General features: G+C 41.4%; 1 protein-coding gene across 1 annotated transcript; it reads right to left on the reverse strand.

The window, feature by feature from the left end:
* Window positions 1–358: 358 nt before the first annotated feature.
* On the reverse strand, window positions 359–19730 carry ccdc50a (coiled-coil domain containing 50a). The gene is made up of 12 exons (XM_073476722.1): window positions 19480–19730; window positions 16057–16119; window positions 13473–13602; window positions 10829–10919; window positions 9987–10089; window positions 6594–7490; window positions 5756–5907; window positions 4264–4308; window positions 3782–3943; window positions 3548–3630; window positions 3311–3420; window positions 359–2726 (listed from the first exon to the last, which is right to left on the reverse strand). Exons 1-12 carry the CDS (start codon window positions 19532–19534, stop codon window positions 2707–2709), a joined length of 1911 nt encoding a protein of 636 aa, XP_073332823.1. The 5' UTR covers window positions 19535–19730; the 3' UTR covers window positions 359–2706.
* Between the last annotated feature and the right edge of the window lie 1393 nt (window positions 19731–21123).

The following is a 21123-nucleotide window of genomic DNA, read 5'->3' on the forward strand; positions in this document are numbered from 1 at the left end:
GTGACATCGAACTAGGTGTCAGCCAACACAGACCAAAATTAAAATGTTAATGTCTTTTGTTACTTTTGCTATGCAGATTTTCCTCCTGCAGGTCATTGGCTGGAGGGAAAGAGAGTTCGGAGCTGAAGATAAAATGTCCTTTCCTGGCTGCCATGGGCAGCTTGTTTTTCTTGTCAGGCTTCAAACCTGTTGTACAGGTCGAAATGTCTCATCTTTGTGGTTAGGAGACATTCTGGCCCTAAAAGGGTGTTAAAGAAATTACCTTTAGAAACCTGAAGGTGTTTTCTTAAGGGTTATTTCAGGACTAGACTTTCCTTCATGTGTTTTAGGGACTTAATGAATGAGTCGTACTCATAAACAGTGGAAATGCTGATACACTTTATTACATTTTGAGATGCTATAGGTAAAAGCAACTTGTTAATTCATTTTACTTAAAAAAAGTTCTGTTACAGCAAGTTCCAACACACACACGTGTTGGATCATGATTGGTAGATTGCATACAAGCCCTGGATTAAAGAAAATTAAAAACGTTAACACTTGATGTTCAATGTAGACAGCACTCGATTCCAAAGTAATGTCTGATGCACAACATCCACAAATACACAAAGACGCATCCTGATCAGTTTTCTACACTTTTGTCAATTTTTGTCAACATCTCCACAAGGTGGCGCTCTCACCAAAGAATAAATTAAGAGTCCCACCTTGGTGGGTGTGGCAGCTCTGCTACAACCACAACAACTCTATAAGCTTTCCCCTTTTTCAAGTCCCTGAAAAAATTACAAACGTATGGCACAAATCTCATCTGGTCAACAGCAATAAGCACATATTATAATTCAATAACACCTGTGTGTTTGGCCTCAGCAATAAACACATTTCACACTGCTAATTTTCTCTGGACATGGAGGGAATCATTTTGGAAGCACTTCAGGAACTTCTCTTACAACATGAGAACCTGAAAGCAGCGCTGAATGTTCACTAAAGTTAATCACTTTATAGCCAAAATTAATATTTTCCATAAACTCAAAAGCCTGAATGTGCTTTTCATTTTCCTTTATCATTCTTATTCAATATGAACAGAAAGTAATGGATCTTAGAACAGTAAAAACACTAAAATAGGTCCCATTGAGCAGTGATTTATATTTTTATATCCTGTGATCATGTGACTGATTTCCCTCCATCCAAAAGCACGACTATTGTGGGAATGTTTGCCTTTTCTGCAGGCAGGAAGTGATGTCTGCCTTTGAGTGTGAGACAAAGAGAAGAGGACTGGAAGTGACGGCAGGAAAGCTTGAGGGAATGGAAAATTAAAGGAACAATCTGAGGAAAAATCAATAAAATATTATATAAAAATAAAATATAAGGCTCCCTTTCTGAGCTAAGATAACTAGCGGGACACAAGATAAAGGGACTGAAGAGAGGATCTTGTATTTTCCACAAAGGGGAACATGATTTGGTAACACAAGTAAAAAACATATTTACATTTAAATAAAACAAAAGAACAAATATTCAACCGCACAATGTCTGTGCCTTAAGCATAAGCATGAACACAGACAAGCAATGTACATGCATTTCATTTTGGTACTGGTTCTGTTATGGGCCAGTTTTGGTTTGTAAATGACAAGCCGATATGAAATAGTGGCAGAAAAGTGATACATAGTACAGTAGTATATAAGCTTCATTCACAAAAAGAAGATTATTGGCTTTTTGTGGCTTTAGCCCTTTCTGACGATAAAGAGGGAGCCAGATCATTTCAGCTGAAATGCATGTACACAGTTGTATACTTTCAGTAAGCATGCACATAGAAACAATGAGTTTTACACAGAATATCATCCATCCACTTTCAGTTTGAGGGTGATGGGGTAAAAAAAAAAAAAAAGCGCCACGCACAAGCAGAGAAAAGGCTACAGCCAATTAAATGTCCATGGATCATCACAAAGCTCCATCTCGTCTGCATGGGAACAAGGTGGCAAACATGTCAGAGCCAAGACCACCAGCATCTTGATAAAGGCTTATTTAAATGTGTTTTGTTTGAATACAGCAACAGAAAGGTTTCCCTCCAGAGTCAAACGCTGCGTGGAACGGGCCTGTGTGGCCTCGTTGCACAGCATGACAAGAGAACAGAACTGCAGCAGGGGTGTACAAAGCAGCTGCCATGTTGGTATCTAAGACACTGTAGCAGCCATGTTGGCGCAGACAGGCACGTCCCATGAAGAGCCATGAGGAAATCGGAGATTGCATGGTTATATCCAGCGGAGACCTTGAGCCCTTGTGACGGCATGGTCCACAGATGGGACGAACATCAGCACATGACGACCACAGCAGGTGAGGAGGTGGTTCCTTGATTTCAACAGCTAAGAATCAGGGGAGTTTATGTCACAAGGCTGAGATTTTAGCTTGTCTTGATGTTGAGTCAGTTAAAAGAAATAATCATTTGAAATCACAATAAAAAAAAAGGATGATGATAAGGATGATGATGATGATGAGTACGATTACTGTGGTTCCAGCACTCACAGACCCACTTCCTTGACTCTGGGCCCAACTTTGGAGGGTATAAAAAAAAAAAAAAAATTCCATTGCCAGCTCATTAGATTGTCCCAAGGCTTTTGGTCAAAAGAGTGCGAATGGTTGAAAACAAAAAGATAAATAATAAAAATAAGAGGACGAAGGAGGACTGACAGCATGTCTGCACATGGTAGAGAGCCTGAGTCACCGCTTGTAATAGGCACCTGGAAAAGATAGAGGAGACAGAGATCCATCAGCAGCTTCATACATCACACTGCAATTTCAGTTATATTGGCACTGCACTTTTTGAGACATCAGTTTTTCTTTTTGGAGGTCATGAATTTATTTCTGTTGATTATGTGAGCTACCCTTCTAGTTATATGAAACAAGGACTGTTAGTGCTTCAATAAAATACATTACTAGAAATTTAAAAGCGTTCATTAACTTAATATGGACCAATTATGCCTGTGACAACAGCATTTTCCAGTAGCTAAGTAGTTAAATGTAAGGATTTGCTGTTTGTCTGTGTGATTGATGATAGAAAATGTTGAGTCTTTGGGTTTGGACTATTATTTTTTCATCACAAAGTCAAAAGAAGTTCATAAGAATAAAATATAAGAACAGAAATCCAATATGCTACAGAAAAAATATACGTGATCAGGTTAACAATATGCAACGTGTAGCTAATATGCAATAATGAAAAAGACACCAGTGTTATCCTTAAACACAAGGTACATCCTTAATTAATTAAATATACTTTATGTGAGGATGAAGTAAATGCAGCCTCTCTGTCACATGAACTACGTGCCTTTGAAAGCAGCCTCAGGTCTGGCGGGAGCGCGAGGGGGAACAGCATGATCCGAGTAGCCGTAGCCAGAGTTCACATTCTCATAATCGTGTGCTCGAGGCTGAGGAGGCCTGAGACAGACCGAGAGAGAGAGAGAGGGTGGAAAAAAGGAAAAATTAATGACATTTCTGAGGTTTCTGCTCCTTGACTGAGTGGAAATATTTGGTTTTAAGAAGTATTCTTGCCGAGTGCTGGTACCTGGCAGGCTTATTGTGGTTCCTCTGCCTCTGGTGTTCATACTCGTCTCGTGTTCTGGGCCGGACAACTTCCTCCGAGTTTGGCTGGAAATCAACAAAAATTATAGTCCCTACAATTATGGTTCTAGTACCACAGTGGAAATGCACTTTGTTTTGTAGAATAAAGTCACAGGCTGCAAAAATATTTCACCCCAAAGCACACAATTTTAAAATGAGTATGGTTACAGAAAATTACCCTGTAGTCCCCCTCTTGCCGCCTCCTTTCGATCGCCATCCTCTCCATGGCCAACCTCTCCCTCTCTCGTTCCTTGTCTTTCTCCCGCTCTTTCTCATGCTCCCGTTCTCGATTCTTTTTGTATTCCCTTTTCTCTTGTTCCATCATGAGCCGGGCGATTTCCTGCAAGACGAGACATCACACACATCCACATCAACACCTCCAAAACCTCAGTACCCTACATGATTCCATTAGTGGGCGACATGTTGACTGTGTTTCATGTCAATACATATTTGTGTTCTGAAAACACCCTGTTCACATTCAGTGTGATGTCACTAATACAGAAGTTACTTCTAAACTTTCTTTAGGCAGAAAGAGTGTGGTTCAGACATGGTTTTATACACTCAGGGTTATATGACAATAAAGCAGAGCTCAGGAAATGAAAGGATATAAAAAGAGGTCAGACAGTATAAGTAAAGTTTCCAGACTTCATGCCCACTCACCTCATCCTGCGCCACTTGGGCTGCACGCACATGCATCTTGCTTGCCTGAAACCAGAAAACAATCAAAAAAGTCACATTTGCCCCAGAGCTGGAACACATTGTTCTGACATTATATAACATAGGAAATAACTGAGATTGAGGCCTTTCAATATATTTTTTTTGACACTCTGGCTTCAAGTCAATTACAGCAGAGAACGAGTATATCGCTTTACCATATCATGCTATTCTAGCACTCCATACAGACTTCCCTCCAGATATGGAAGCTGTTGCAACAGTGCAGTAGTAGGGTTTATTCAAGTAGAACAAATTAAAAGCAGACATCACACAGAATTTGATTCGTCTAAACCAACATCTTGCACATTTTTAATTTCAGAATCTTTTGATAAAATAAAGCTTTTCATGTTATTATGCCCTGAAACCTTATTCTATAGAAAGCCAAACAATGCCTATTATTTTGTTATCAGATTTACTATTATTTAACTGACTTGACACAATTGAGTGTCATCCAGAAGCTGGGTGTTAGGCCTCATTCAGACCAAATCAGGCATTGTCACAATTAGAACAGGCCCGTGCCATGTGTGGGAGGATATAAGCGGGAGTGTCATCGTTTGGTCCGTGAACTTCGCCTGGATTGCGCCAGCTTTCTGGCTCCTGGCCTGGGAGCAACAACTCTTCCAGATGGGTTTTCTCCATCTGTAAGAAGTATTTCTTCTCCCCTGGTGGTCGAGTCTCCTGGCAGCGCAGTGTTGTTTGAGGCACCAAGCAACATTATAGAAACTCAGAGCAATTTGGCAGACCTCTAAATGTTTGTGCATTTGTCTTTTTTTTTTTTATTGGCCTACATGACAGTATCTGTTTCAACCTGATATCAAATGTGTCATGTCAACCAGTGCTAAAAAGAAATCAAGAAAAAGCTATTTTTTAGTGTCAATTTATTAATTTAGTGTAATAGGCTTGAACAATAAAACTGTTGACCAGCCAGTCTGCATGCTAGCTTATGTGACTGGCCACCGCAGTGTGACGTCGGGCTGAGTTCCTCCAAAAGTCGATTCTGTTTTTTCTTCTGAGACCCCAGCGGTCCACACAACTACAGCCTAAATACACTACCCTCAAAATGATGATGCCTGATTTGGTCTGAATGAGCTCTTGCTTTTTATAGCCTTCAGTCATACAGGCGGCTGTGGCTCAGGAGGTAGAGTGGTCGACCACCAATTGGGCAAGATATTGAACTTGAGGTCAGACTTTGCATACAGTACCTAATGTCTGCACTTTTAACATGTTCAGTAAGACATTTTGAGAACTCTCATTAGAACTTAACAGCTTAATGGAGGGAGAGTTGTTAAATGTATAAAAATGCATCATATCTTCAACATATGATACTGTTTGCTTTATCGGTTGTTTGATTTGATTTCAGTCATGTGCATAAAACTGTTCACTTTTCTTCGGCAAAAAGAAAACACAAAATTTAACACTCTCTGTCTTCCTTACTCACTTTGATCTCCTCCTCTTGCAGTTTCCTGGCCACCTCCATGTCCTTCAGCTCCAGCTCACGGAGATCAAGGTTCGTCAACCCCTTGGTGGCCTCGCTCAGTTTGAACTCAGTTTCTGCTACTACTGCTCCACTCCCTTTGTGCACAATACGCCCTGCGGATGTCACATATTACAGGAACAAAAGATTAGGACTGCAACTAACAATCATTTTGATTAGTGAATTATCTGTTAATTATTTTCTAATCTAGTGCTTAGTCTTTTTAATAAAAAAACAACTGATAAAACCATTTTCAATTTACAAATTGCCTTCACATTTTTTGTGATAAATGACAAAATCAAGGATTAAAATGATCAAAACATTTTTGTTTGATTGTTGGATTAAAGCCATAAGGCACCTAAAAGGGCTGCAGTGCATCTCCGCTGTTTTGTTCAATGCTTTGAGATATGATAATAAAGCCAGCTCACTCACCCTGAAGCCCTCCGTGAATGCCAAAACTTTAACCCATCAAAATCCACAGAGCTATTCTACTACAAAATCACAGCATACGTTTTAGGCTCAGCACATTGTGATCATTGCCTTGCTCAATGCAACAAGCAACCAGCGATCCCCACAGCACAACAGCAACAGATTGAACCATTTCAGACCTTTAAAATCACATCAGTGATGAGAAATTACTGTGAAATCACCGTTGTGCTCATGAGAAGAGAAAATTAGTGTTTTCATTAGTGATTGTGATGTTAGATCAACCCACCACCTGAGATTGCCACAGCAAAGAAAGCAACTCCAGCACACCACACAAACACCCCCGCAGAGCCCAGAGGGGGGCTCAGGGTGGTACCTGTCTCTTCGTCGGGGTGAGTGTCACTCCGTTTTCTGCTGGGACCCTCCCACTGTCTGCTGTCCCCTCTCTCTTCGTTGCTCCTGAGCTCCTCAAACACCTCTTCAGGGCCGGAGTGGACGCGCTGCCGGCCCCTCGCCCTCCTTTCCCTCTCACCATCATCCCACTCCTCCTCCCAAGAAGCCCTGCCCTCCCTTGGCCAGTCTCTGCTGGGCCCCGGCTCTTCTTCAAGTCCTCTCTCCATGCTCCTGGCTCTCGCTCGTTGTCCGCCTCTCACCTTCTGTCTCTGCCTGTCTGTTTCTCTGTATCTGTCCCCACTCTGTCCCCTGTCTCTGGATCTTTCCCTGTCCCTTCTCTCTCGCCTTCTATAGTCCTGCTCCCTGTCTTTCCTCTGGTCTTTTACCATCTGCCTCTCCGGTTCTGTGCCTCTTCCCCGAACTCTGTCCCGTTGCCTGTCCCTGTCCCTTTCCCTCTCCCAAGCCTTGTCTCTCTCTATGGGGCTCTGCGGTGGAGGTGGTCTGGCTGGTCTCTCCTTCCGCCTCACCACTGTCTCGGGTTCCTCTCCCCCTGGGCCCCTGGCTCTGCCAGTCTCTGTTGGCTCATAATCTGGATACCTGTCCCAATGCTTCCCTCTGGAGGGCAGCAGGTGCTCTGGGTACGGATCTGCATGCCTGCTCCGCCCTCCTTCTCCCACTAGGTAGTGCTCAGGGTATCTGGAGCGGCTGTGGGGTGCCGCTGGGTCCTGTCTTGGGTACCTGCTCCTTTTGGGCTCTACAGAGCTATAATCTGGGGAGTAATCACGATGTGAGCTCACTGGAGCATATGCATCGTAACGGCCTGGTGAAGTTGATTTGTGACGGGTGGGTTTGTCTAAGTCAAGGGGTCTCCTTGCAGCAGCTGAACAGGGCAGAGATGAAGGAGCGAGGGTGAGAGGATGACAGCGTGGAGAGAATGATGAAGATGGTGATGGTTGATGAGAACATGGAAACATGAAAAATGACAGACAGGAATTACATACGCTAAGATGGTTAGTAAGCACTGAGTTAGACAGCACCTGTGAGGAGAGTGATGGACAAAAGATAAAGTAAGTGCTGCAGATATAAAGAGTGTAGGCACCCAAAACGTCCAGAGATGTTATTACTGCAGGAAAAAAAAAAAAAAATAAGGTTAAGACAGTGGCCACAAGTGTTTGGAACCTATATAAACAGATGGTAAATGTGTACCCTTTGGTTAATGGATACACATCTTGTCATCGAAGCCTATATGCAGAGCATGATTCACTAAGCGGAAGAAATTGAACAAGAGATTGAGAACAACATGTTCCTTTAAGAACACCTGCCTCCTGGGAGTTGGCCTGTGACTGACAAAAGTTTGAATGAAAACAAATGAGTTGAAACGCACATTGAGGAAGCACACAGCAGAGGCCGGAGCTCTGAGCATTGAGAGTCAGCTCAATGGAATTCAGTTATCTAACCTGCTGCTGAACGTCTAATCGAGTTGACAGGACTTTGTTGATGTTCAAACATTTGAAAAAGGAGGCAGGTACAAAGACCTGCTCAGAGTGACTGGGCTAGTTTAAATACACTTTCCCATCTTTATCTCTTCTCCACATTTTTTTTCACAGCCGTGTATCTGTCAAGCGGAGACAGGTTCTGCCCACATGCTGGTTTGTGAGCAACTGTAATCCACTGGATTAACACAAACACAGCCAGCAGCATCTCATTTCCTGTGAGGAGCAGCCAATTACATGACTACTGATGAAAAGCGACATGAGGATATACAAAAAAATAAAAATAATGGGGTTGAGATTTGTAACGCAGCACTCTGTTATGAATTGACAAAAAGGCAATTTTTTTTAAGAGTCTGAAAAATTGAACACCTTCGTGCACAGTGACTATCTCTAACCTGCATAAAATGTATCTGTACTCACTGTGACGACAGTCCCTTACAGCATTGGCTGCAGGGTAAACAAAGGTGCTGAATCTTTGTTCTACTGTGTACATTCACACTGCCACAGTAGTATGCACACACGCACACGCACACGCACACGCACACGCACACACACACACCAGGGACATTAAAGGTGTGTGGTTACACAAGACAACACAGCAAACCTGGCAGTAGCACAAATATTGGAGTGTAAAGAGAGCAGTCAACATCAGCAAGGACGTACTGTAGCTTCATCCAGCCCACTAGCAGGTGATCCATACAGACACAACAGGACAGGTAGACTGACAGCTGGAGACACTTGTTCAGATGTGTTTATGTCATAGACACTTTAGTCCGTCCTCCCTCTGTCCTGTATTGCATGTTTAACTTACACGACATCCGGAGAGCAAAAAGGAGTGGAAAGACCCAAAAGCCCTAAAGTTCTCTGATTGTTTAAGTAAATATGAAATATGTGTTTTCCAAGTATATTTGTAAATGTACATGTATTTAGGGCTGCAACTAACAATTACTTTCATGACTAATCAATTAAACATTTAGTCTATCAAATGAAAACTCACAAAAATGTTGACAAATTCTCATCCTAATTTCCCAGAGCCTGCAGTGAACAAACAGTCCAAAACCCAAAGACTCTTCATTTACTGTCATAATGACAAAGAAAAGCAGCAATACCTTACATTTTAGAAGCGTTTACTGTAAACCTGCAATTCAAACGTGTAGATGATGCAGAATCAACCCTGATCTTAATGTGAACCGTCTACACTGGCTAGTTGACATGGAGCAAGACTTTACAAACAACACAAAGAAGAATGAGCCACTGTTTGTGTTTCAGTAGAAAGCGATCAGCCCTCCAGTGGGATGAATCATGCAGTAGGGTGATGTGTGCATGAAAAGACTTGAACAGATTCCAATTCAAGACACTGAGAGTGCTCAAAAATATGTTATGGAAACAAAACAAACACAGATTTGTGGACAAAGATGTCTACAATGGTTATGTTTTCTAAATACAATCATCTCCCACTAACTGGAGATTAATTTAATATCTCAGGTGAACTCTGAACACTGAGCTGATATCAAAGCACATTTAGGCTACATCTTAAAACTGGAGCACTGTTAAACCCATTCACAGTGGTGTTTGCTCTTGAATGGGAGCGAAATGACGAATTACGTCTTAGTAGAAACATGTTAGCCTCCCTTCAAGGTCAATTATGAGCTTATAAATGCATTCCAAAATCTTTGCTTCATGTCAGCAACAGTCTCCTGGGCTGTGTGGCCTCAAAAGCACATCCACACACATTCAGAGCTGGAAGAAAAATCCCAGTCCACGGAAGAGGACCGCTTCTTCTCATGTCCTTACACACACACACACTCATGCCACAAACACAAACGAAGAAAGAGACACAGGAACAGCCAAACATAAACATGAACCCATGGTGCTCTACCCACCTCCATGATCCTCAAAGTACTCCTCCTCAAAGTTCGCTTCCAGCTGCTTCTGTCGCTTCCTTTCCTCTTTCATCTCCTTCTCCTGCAGCTTGCGAGCGATGGCCTACAAACAAACAACATGGCCACAGTAAACACACTGTCCCACATGAATACAAACAAGTCTCCCTTTGGGTTGCTCTGCAACAAATATGTCACTGTGTTTTGTTTTTCGTCTGCCAGTCAGTGTAATTTCAAACATGTCGGATTACAGTGGTGAGATGCATCATTCTCTGATTATTCAAACAAGAAATAAAGTGCTGTGGAGCCCTTCCTCAGGCTAAAATAGAAATAAGTTCAATTGGACGCATCACTTCCTCAATTTAGAGGCAAGAAATGTTCACCCTTTAGAGCAATACATGCAATAATGGAAATGTCAAATAATACACTGTGTCAGGAATGATGGATGGACCAAAACTAAACCAGAGCCCCTTGTCTTATCTCACTGTGGAGAGAAACCACAGACACTGTCAAAAAACATCCTGATTCTGTGCCATCAGAATATAATTAAGTCTCTTCTCTTATGTAGAGCATTTACACATGTGATTAATAGAAAGAAATACAGGTCGGGTCACTGTGGACCTCATTCAATTATGACAATGAGGCGGCACAAACAAGGTGATGGTTCGAGTACAATGACCCACCCATGACAGCTCATCGATACCAGAAGTCAAATCACTGATGGGTGGATGTAACTCACATTGTGCTTAAATGGGCAGAAATGTCTTTGTGTGTGTGTGTGTGTGTGTGTGTGTGTGTGTGTGTGTGTGTGTGTGTGTGTGTGTGTGTGTGTGTGTGTGTCTTACTGCATCCTTCTCTTCCTGCTGACGCTGTTGTTCTGCCTGTCGGACCAGTTGATCCTGAATCTCCTGGGCGATCTCATTATCTTGGCGCTCACTGAGGTCCCCATAGGTCGATGTGTGTTCAAGTGCAAATGAGGAGGGGTTGGGAGAACAATCAAATATAAGTGACAGATATACGACAGCCTCACGATAGAGAAACAATCTGTTTGCAACCACATTAGTAAGGATGTGGGTGATGATGAGGGGTGGGAATCTCTACTTCATGATTCAATTTCAATGCACTGTGATTCATGATCCATCACAATTTCTGTTCGTTATACATTATTTATTTTTTTCTCACTGTGTGACTACTTGCTATTTTTATATTATTTTGCATAACTCTACCATCCTCTACTCAAGTAGTAGCCTATCTTACAACGTTAACATGGTGCACAGGTTTAAATCTATATCTGTTACGTTTCACCGTCCAAATGGTTAAACCGTAAGGGAAGTGCAGCCCAGTATTACAAAACTGTAATCTAATCTAATCTTTCAATAGAGAATCGCCATGTATCTAAGAATTGTTATTTTCCCCCACCCCTGAAGATTATTATAATGGATAATACTGTTTAGACAGTAGAAATGAAATCAATTTCAAATTTGTATAAGAATACTTCCCATATTAATCCTTCAATGTCTCCCTTTTGAGCACTTTTTGTTGATGCTTCTGCTGGCATTCTTCTGACCCTTGATACTTTTATCTCTCTCAGTGTTTTACCATTAGATTGAAATTCACTCTAGCCTTAATCCAGACAGGATTAATGTAGCAGACTGAGACTTTCACGGAAAATGAAGCAGACTGACTAACAGAAAATTAAAACATTCCAACGCTTCACAGGTTTTAATCCTGAAAACAATGTATTATATATGGATGAACAAACCAAGAGCTGCACAGCAATTGAAATCATCATGTTACACCAGAGAAACATGATCAGCAGTGAAGTTACTATCTAACATGTTGTGAGCGGCAGTGTGTGTGTGTGTGCTTCAGGCAGGAGCATGAATATCTTCGCCTGTTGCGATGTTGATCTCAACAGCTCACACTTACTCATCTTTAAACGATGTGATTTTGACAACAACACCATAAGCCATGAGTGCTGACAGTATGCAAAGATCATTTCTCTTCTCTGTTTGTATTCATAGACATACATGAGTTCGTAATGCTTTACTTAAAAGACCCAGTAACAGCTTAACTACCTTGGCGCTGCACCTGTTTTTAACCTGAGCAGCCGACGGCTTAGGAAGATTTAAGCTGGTAAAAAGAAAACAGTGTTGCTTCATTGGTATGTTCTGAGAAAGGAGTGATGCATTCTCCTGTGTGTGTGTGTGTGTGCGTGTGCGTGTGCGTGTGTGCGTAGTCAAATATCTGAGAGTGGGTGAACATGCAGTGGCATTGGCAAGTGCAGGGTGGATGGCAGTGTGAGCTCCCAGCACGACAAGCAGTATTGGCCTGCCTGCATGGATGGTGGAGCATCTGGTCTCTCCCTGGGGGCGCAATCCCACTACTGGAGCCTTCTATGTCTGTGAGGGTTTGAAATGGCGCTCTCAGTAAGCTGTGAATCGGCAATTTTATTTTCAATAAAAGGGGGAAGGGGGGGCTTCTTTCTTTGGACTGAAGAACACTTAGCTATGTTTGTGTGGAAGCTGCATAGCTTTGGACGTGCAGCTTGAGCTGATCCAAACCCCTTACAAAATATAATGATACAGCAGGGCTGTGGAGATACCACACAGACCACAAGAATTGTGAATGGTCTGCTTGCGTTTTCTCCTTCATGTTTATGCTGCTGCTAGTTACAGCTGCCAATAGTGAAGACAGCTTATATCAAACTGAAAACAGATTTCATAATATTCTTCTTTTCAGTAAAGCTAGAAAAATGTTTATTTTCTCATCTAGCAAAGCCTTTACTAGCTCAAATCTTCTCGAGTGTAAGAACGTAAAGTCACTTTAATCCGATTTATACTGAATGTAGGAATCAAGCATCAAGTAATCATAGAAACAAATTGTTGCTCTCTAGCACCAGCTGAGTGTTCGCAAGTTTATTTCTGGTGATAAATGCAAGATACAACCTACTCATTTTCAACATTAAAGGGTTAATCCTACACTGAACGATAAATCAAGTTGGAGTCATCCGTGGCAGGACTTCTGGATCACCTCGCTGGAGAAGCATAAATCTGTTTAAGGTATAGGGTTTGGGAATTACACTAATCTAAAACAGATGCTATCACATATGTCCACAGCTATCCCTGCAAAGTATTCTGATGATTTCTTGAGGCCTTTGAGGGGCAAACACCTTTAATTTAGGAAATTAGGCTAAATTAAACCAATACAGATTTATAATTCTGCACATAAAATATACAACCAGATAACAGCTTTCAGGTATATGCTGAATCTGTATAGAACTAGTACAGACAATTACATTTCTAATAGAAATTTCTCCTCATTATAGGTCGCCTTCTCGTGTCCTAACAACTTGTGTGTATGTGTGTGTGTGTGTGTGTGTGTGTATATGGTTTTATTGTCAATTTCTTCCATTGGAATTTTGCTTTGATATAGGCATGTGTAAATAAATTGTGTGCGTGACTGTTGGTGTGTGTGAGAGACACCTACAGCTCAACGAACTGTTTCTGGCTCTGGACCTTGGCCCTCTTATCCTCCTCCTCCTGCAGCTTCTTGGCCACCTGCAGGTCCTTCTGCACCAGACGGCTCTTATTGACGTTGGACGCCAAGTGGCTCTCAACTGTGGACACAAACACATATGAGCACTGCTCTTAAATCTGTGTACACACAAACTGGAGTAGGCCAACTGCCTGGACCGTACTAGTGATGAAGTGATGGCAAGTTTATTTACAGATACACGCTTTCTTGATGTTTTTCTCTCTCAGGGGCAGTAGTATTGTTTAGATGGTCCGCAGAGAAGAAGATTAAACGTGGAGGATGCAGACGCTTCTGTCTCTGCTAATAAACAGAGAGTGCTCTTAGTCACTGAGAAATGAATGTTCGCAGCTGAGGTGCCGTTCCAAGGTTGTGTGATGGTACGTTGTGGGCCATAACAGATGATAAATCTTGCTTGCTGACGCACTCCGGCCACTTGGTGAGCATGGAGAGCATCACTCACTCCCTCAGCTCTCTTTCACCTGCCTATCGATCTGTTTCCAGCTTTCGTGTGAAAAGGACCGAATTACGTTTGGCAATTTTCTTGTGACAAGCTTCATAAAGTTTCTGCTTTCTGACTGGTGGGATTGAAAGAGGAAACTGTGAGTCACAGCTGTGGCAACTTGATAACAAGGCAAGGGGTTGACATTGATTTTTTTTGGATGACGCTGATCAATTGTTTCAGTTTATGACACCGTACAAGAAGATATTTGAAGGCAAAAACTGATGTCACAGCCCAAGATAAGGCTATCATTAATCCAGTGCCACGTTTTTCATTGATTCATCTTTCAAGGTAGCAAAACAACAAAAAACATGACCGGATACTGTGACGCTGGTTCATTCAACAAACTCAATGTTGTCTCAGGTCATTCAGAAAAAAGGGGAGTTAGGGTGAGAAAGCAGAACCGTCTGAAGCTCAGACAGGTCAGTGTGGAGCTACCCACTGAAACAGAGAAAACACTTTCCACTGACAAAGACGCCAAGTGCTGACACAGCCATAAAGAAATGTTTCCCATGCGACATTTGGATGCTTCAGTGTTCTGCATGCTCAACATTCTGAATAAAAATGAAAGCCAGCTGTAACTCTACATTAACTTGAACTGAATGTGCTAAAAAGCCCATTTTATAGGATGGCCATCTGTCGATACGATCCAGGGGGAAAAAAAGACAACGTGGGGCAGCATTGTCCTCAGTGACCTCCAGGGTCAAAGGTGAAACAAACGTTTTGCCAGCTCAAAGCAGATCAGTTATTGTGGTGACAAAGGGAGACGAGCCTTGGTTATGGATCACTAAGGCTTTAAAAGGGTAATAACAACACAAGGACAGGCCAGCCAAAACTAAATTAATCACAGCTAAAACACTGCCTAATCTGCAGTTAGGCCATGGCTGGGTGACATCTGGCCTTCTTTCTTACAAAGCATGTTGCATTTTTTACCCTTTTATGGTGACATAGAGTGACATGTTTACAGAAACCGAAAAACAAACGACTGTTCAAAGAAGAAGAAGCGGTTATGTTTCTACATCTGGGCAAACTGAAAACAAAAGCTCACGAAAGAAATCTGAACATTAACTGACTAATTTCCTGCCTTCCCCTAAAGCATTTCTTGGATATGAGAAGATGTGGCGGCCATTAGCCATTTGGGTCTGATGAAAGGGAGACCTTGTTATGTCTGGGTCTTTGTTTGTCAGCACGTATTGGAAGAATATGTCCTTTCAAACAAACTCAGCAGAAGATAGTTTAACCTCCAGTGAGTTCTTGAGATTATTTCTACTGGAAACACTTCAGCAGAAGAGAAAATCATCCGACCATGAGATTGATAAAGACTCCGGCTAATTAAACACACATGTGCTTTCATAGAAGAACCAGCCAGACACGCAGGGACAAACACAGAGCGAACAAAATGATCCTTCTCAGTGCAAACATACAGTGTGTCCCATATAAAAACCTTTGTTGAGCTGTCTGTGCCGTCTAACTGTAGATCCAGATCACACACTCCAGTCCACTGCATCCTACCGCAGCCCTTGACTGATATAGCATTGTTGTGGCATTCTGCACCATTCACACTGTTAACAGTGGGGCTGAAGCAGGGTTTATGTCGGCTTAATCAGGCTGCAGCCACTGACACTGCAGTTTATGCTGTTGGTCTGGACACATTTTTCCGGAAGGGAAAAGAGGAGCTTGCTGGACAGCATTCATTTTTCTCCTGCTGCGCTTGGAAAACATCTTTCTTTCTTTGTTCTTTTGCAAAGTAAACATTAAATTTCCTACTATAGGAATGCAGCAGGGCAGCTTGACAAAAACACCTAGCAGTGACGTGACGGCTCTGATGCAGAAACCATAACAATGATAAATGACTTAAGTTTTTTAAAGAGACAGTCTAGAAAAAAGGGAATGGACCTATTTGGATGAAAAGAACTTATCAAAGGCTTTTCTCTGGACCAAAGCAGTAACATTTAAAGCAGAAAAGAAGGAGACATCCCCATTTTGAAATAAGTACAAGTAAATTGTCTCTTAAGGTGAAAACAGAAAAAAACGTACTTTCTTGTTCCTGGAGGTTGTAGGCCAGGCAGTGGTCCTCCAGCACAGCAAAGTCTCGGCACACTGCAAAAGACAAAGAGACTGAAATTGAAAAAGAATACCGATACAGCCTTCTATTTAAATCAAAAAAAAAAAAAAAAAGTTTCAACTACTGTATGCCTGTTGAATAAAGTCATCGTTTCAGCAACCCAGATGTTGGACCTCATTCACAGTTTCAGATGTTCAACATCCGGCCCATCTGTCTGCTCACATGCTTGAATAGAAAAATGACTTAAAATGACCCACACTTGAGGACAGGTGGTGGAGTTTAGTAGTTTAACTAGGATACACAAGCAGAGAGTCGACAATGCAAATTAGGAGAGATTCAATTTGTGTTTTTTTATTAACATACTTAATATTATGACTTTTTATAAAGCGATGTATGGATTTGCCCTGTGAGCCAGATGATATCTGGATGACAATGAAGCTAAATTGGTGAACACTTAGTGCCCAACAACAGGATATGAGACATTTAAAAACTGTATGTCTATATTTTCACAGATTAGAAACTGGGCCAAACAGTCTGATGAAGAGATAAAAAGCCATCTCGCATGTCAGGTGGTTATTTTCTGAATGCCAGCACACGAAGTGAAAATGAGAATGAGGAACCATCGTTTGCCCTCAGCCTGAAAAAGCCCCAATAGTGACAGATGTTTGTTGGAGCTTTTTGCGCAAGTTATTTAGAGGTGCGAGGAACCTTAAGAAGTGAGAAGTAGGTTTATTACTGACATGCTGCTGGTTGATATCGCTGAACTGGCTGACAAACGGGCAGTACACGAGTAAAACTCTCCCCCTTGGAAAAACGTTTTGTGTGCATTAGCAGAAACAGATATAAATGCATTTATATTTTGGTTATTCAAGTTAAATCATCTTATTAAAGCCCCATCCTAAAACATTATAGACAGCAAATCTAGAAAATCTAATCGCTCGAACAAACCTCTTTACATGTGAGTCACAATTACTGTAGCTGAGTAACTTTTTATTAACTCTCTCTCTTCACATTTCTAACACCGAGGACTAAAACTGCAACTGTATGGCTTTAGTTGTGATCTCACTAATCTCTCTATAAATATGATCAAATTTTTTAGTCAACAAGATTTTCCTGGTAGAATCAATATTCTTCTGCTCGTTTTCCCTCTGCACAAACGCCAGCAGACTTTCCATTTACAGTTGCAATATTACAGATACTGCCAAAATGCTGTGAACATTCACTCTGGAAACAATTACGCAAACTGCAGTGGGAGGGAAGTTGTCGATACCATCACCACACATGCATCTCGACTGTTGTGAAATGAGGCAGATAGCTTTTCGGGATCCACCGGTCTTCACATGCTGACAGTTTCCTGTGTAGGAAACTGTAGAGGCGAAGGGGACATCTAAGACCTTTCCCACAGTCTCAGCTAATTATGGGTTTGTGGACATTATAGCATAGAATGTACTGTTTGTACCCTACAGCATCTTGCTTCTACGGTTCAGTCGACATGGATCTAACTGCCCTCTGATTTGCATATATCGTGCCGCCGTAGGAAACTTTTGTTCAGCAGCAGAACTTGTGTAAACATCACTGCTACAAATATAGAAGAATAAAATTAAGACATGATTTCATCCAGGATGTAGCCATGCACCGCTTTGCTCAGTGGCTCTATTCAGGGAAGACCAAAATAAAGAGCAAATTAGTGACTCAGACTGTTTGTTTTACTTACTCTTGTTTAAGAGTATTCAAATCATATCATACATCATTTTCAAAGTCTTATCAAGCCATTCTTTGACATTCATCTTGTATTTAAAGCTCTTCTCCTCCCAGTTTTCATCACAGAGCCTAGCCACACTCAATAACCTCACACCGCCAGGCTCACAGCCCAAACATTACTTCATCCACATAAAAAATTAATAACCAGCTACGGTCTATGTCTCACTGTGCATTAGAGATCGCACTGAGAAAACAAATTATCTGCCAATATTATCGACGAGCACGAGAATGCCTGGGACTCAAACGAATGCACAGACGAGTGGTCCAGAGTGTCTGGTCGTATTAGATAGCACAAGACTGTGTGAATGGTTGGGCTGAAACAGATGCTGTGAAGAGAGGGCGAGACCTTGGCAAAACCCCCTCCACTGCCTCAAAGCAGTATGGGATTTGATTAACACAGACCATTTTTCAACCATATGCTTAATCTTCTTAGCCAAGAAACCTGAGATTAATTCTGGCTGGTAGAGCTGTATACATGAGACATGTCAAGTACTGTTACGATTTGGTGTTGCGTGACAGTTCCTCGATAAACGCACCATCTAACTCTTCAAAACAACATAAAGCAACAAGTGACAGGCGGATTACAGCTGCGAGCCAAGATTTAAGTTCTCCCGCCATCGTTTGATCAACCTTTGAGCTTGACAACACAATGCACAAGACCATAAGAGTCGGCTGTTTGTGCTTCAGTTAAAGCAAAGTGCAACAAGAGCACATGAGGGATGAAACTGAAACTTTTCCAGCAGCTCTATCAGTCTTTCCCCACTGCAGACTAGCCAAGTAGTGGGAATGCACGTTCCTTCTTCTCTCTCTGACCAGAATACCAAGCATCCTGCTGAGCAGCTGCATCCCTCCCCTCCAAAATCTGCTCCAGAGCATAAAAGACCCTCTCTCCACCTGTTTTTAGCCTTTTTTTAAAAACATCAATAACAGTGGTAGACAAAGTTTTGGGTGTATATAAAAGTTATAAGAGAAGTGGCTGGTGTTGCATTTTTCTTTTCTTTCTTACTGCTCACCAAGTCTTTGAGGCTAAGGTTTGAAAGCAGTGACTGACGGACAGCCACATGCAAAGTGTAACCAGATATGCTAAACATGAAATTAAAAACAGAAGAGAGCACAGGTCACTTTTTAAATCACTGTCTACATCATAACAACAAATGCATCTTGAACTACATAGCTTACAACAGATAAACACCTCCATGTGATCAGCACTAGACTCCTACACTGCATTTACCCACACTGGTGTCGTGCCAGATTGTGTACATCCATTAGCCCACAAAGCATTTCACCACAACAGTGAGATATACATGAAGAAGTACCGAATGAGCCAACCTCTTTTCTTTCTGCTAGAAGAACAATTCTCCTTCTAACCTTGAATGGAAACACATTTGAACAAAAGAAACCTGGCACGACGCCTGCTCCCAGGCTAAGAAGTCTAATAATCAGTGCTGGCCACCTGACTCCTGACGTGCTAGCATCACCTAGCAAGCTGTGCTAACAACCATAATAGAGACACCTGTGTTCACTCAGCTAACGTTAGCCTCGCTGCTGTCACCTAGCTAGCTGGACACCTGTGATGCTAAACATGTAACCAAGCTTGCTTCACATTTAGCCGGTAAATGTATAATGGACGTTACCCTCTTTCACTCCAGGTAGTTTATTCTTGTCGATGCTAACGTTACATTCAGCCATGTTGCCACCGATAATAAGTCACAAAAAAAAAAAAAAAAAACACGTTGACGTTGAATTACACTTCCGCGTTTCTTCCGAAGGTTAACCGCAGGCAGATTGATCGCCTTTCCTCGTACAGCCGATTGATGGTTCAGGTGCTGGACGGCCTTTTTGATTAGTTTCGGTCGCCACCCTCGCTCGATACGTCTCTGCTGTAATTGCCTGGCAGCTACTCTGCTGAAGCTAGCGTGTCACGGTTTCTACGAGCGTCCCTCCCTCTGAGCTCCCCTGCAGCCGGCCAAGACACACCGCGTACCACACACCTTCCGCTTAGACATTTCAAAATAAAAGCTCGTGACGTTTCTCCTACAACATTAAATATTCGTGAGCAAATAAGCTACAGCCAAAGGAAAGACAACAACAACAACAACATCCATCATACAGATAAATGATCTCATGTGAAATAACCTTTTTAACATCGTATAACTGTTCAGGCTACAGAGGATAGTTTGTTCATGCAGGATCCCGTCACTCACAGGGAGCAGCTTATTGAGGAAATGTGTTTCCAAAATCAATTTAGCATTTCAAGATTTTACAGTCTTACATTTTAAATTACTAAAATAACTGACAGAAGTTGTGTACATATGGTCACAAGTGAATGAATGAAGCTGTACTAAGCTGATGAAGGATCTCAGTCATCCAGGTCATGGTACTTCTAAGTGCTGTGTCATATGCAACTGGACTTTCAGTTTCACCTCTCATCCAAGAGGCTTCCTCAGTTCTAACTAACTGGAGGGGAGTTGTCCACTTACATCTAAAGGAGAAAAAACACTCCTTTGAGGACAACAATGTAAACATTTTGGTCTGAATATTTTTGATTGAATGCTATTAGATTACATTTATCTGGCCGCTGGTGACACGAAAATGAGCATAATGCTTTAGTTTGTTTATATGGAAACCGATTTCAGTCAGTTAAGGACAGATGAAAACTAAGCTTGACTAAAAACAATATTCCCATGGTAAGCCATAATACTGACATAAAAGGTTGACATTATGATTATGAAATCAAAAAAGTCTAAATAATGAGATAAAAAGGCAAAACTATGATTTGAAAAGTCATAATTATGAGATTAAAAGTCAGTTATGAGATAACAATTTGAAATCATGAGAAAAAAAAGTCATAATTATGAGATAGTAGAATACATTTATTGTACAGCCGGAGCAGGAAAAAGTCATTTATCTCAAAATGTTGATTTTTTTATCCAATAATTATGACTTTTGATAAAAGAAATATTCATGGAAAGTCATATGAGATCAAAACAAAATTGAAATTATGAGAAAATTCAAGAGTTAAGAGGAAAAGTCATTATTATAAGATAATAGAATACATTTCTTGTTGATCTTTTTATGTCATAATTATGACTTTACTTCATAAATATGACTTTTTATCTTATAATTTTGACTTTTTATCTTGTAATTATGGCTTCCATTAATTTCAGACATTATTACATTAAAGAAAAAAAAATCGGTCAGTCAGAGGATTGAGTATGTATTGAGTATTCGTGGCATCAAAGTAACGAAAGCCTAGCCTATACACTTAATACACAAAA

This window comes from Pagrus major, chromosome 11, assembly GCF_040436345.1.
Source record: "Pagrus major chromosome 11, Pma_NU_1.0".
In the NCBI taxonomy this organism is placed as follows: domain Eukaryota; kingdom Metazoa; phylum Chordata; class Actinopteri; order Spariformes; family Sparidae; genus Pagrus; species Pagrus major.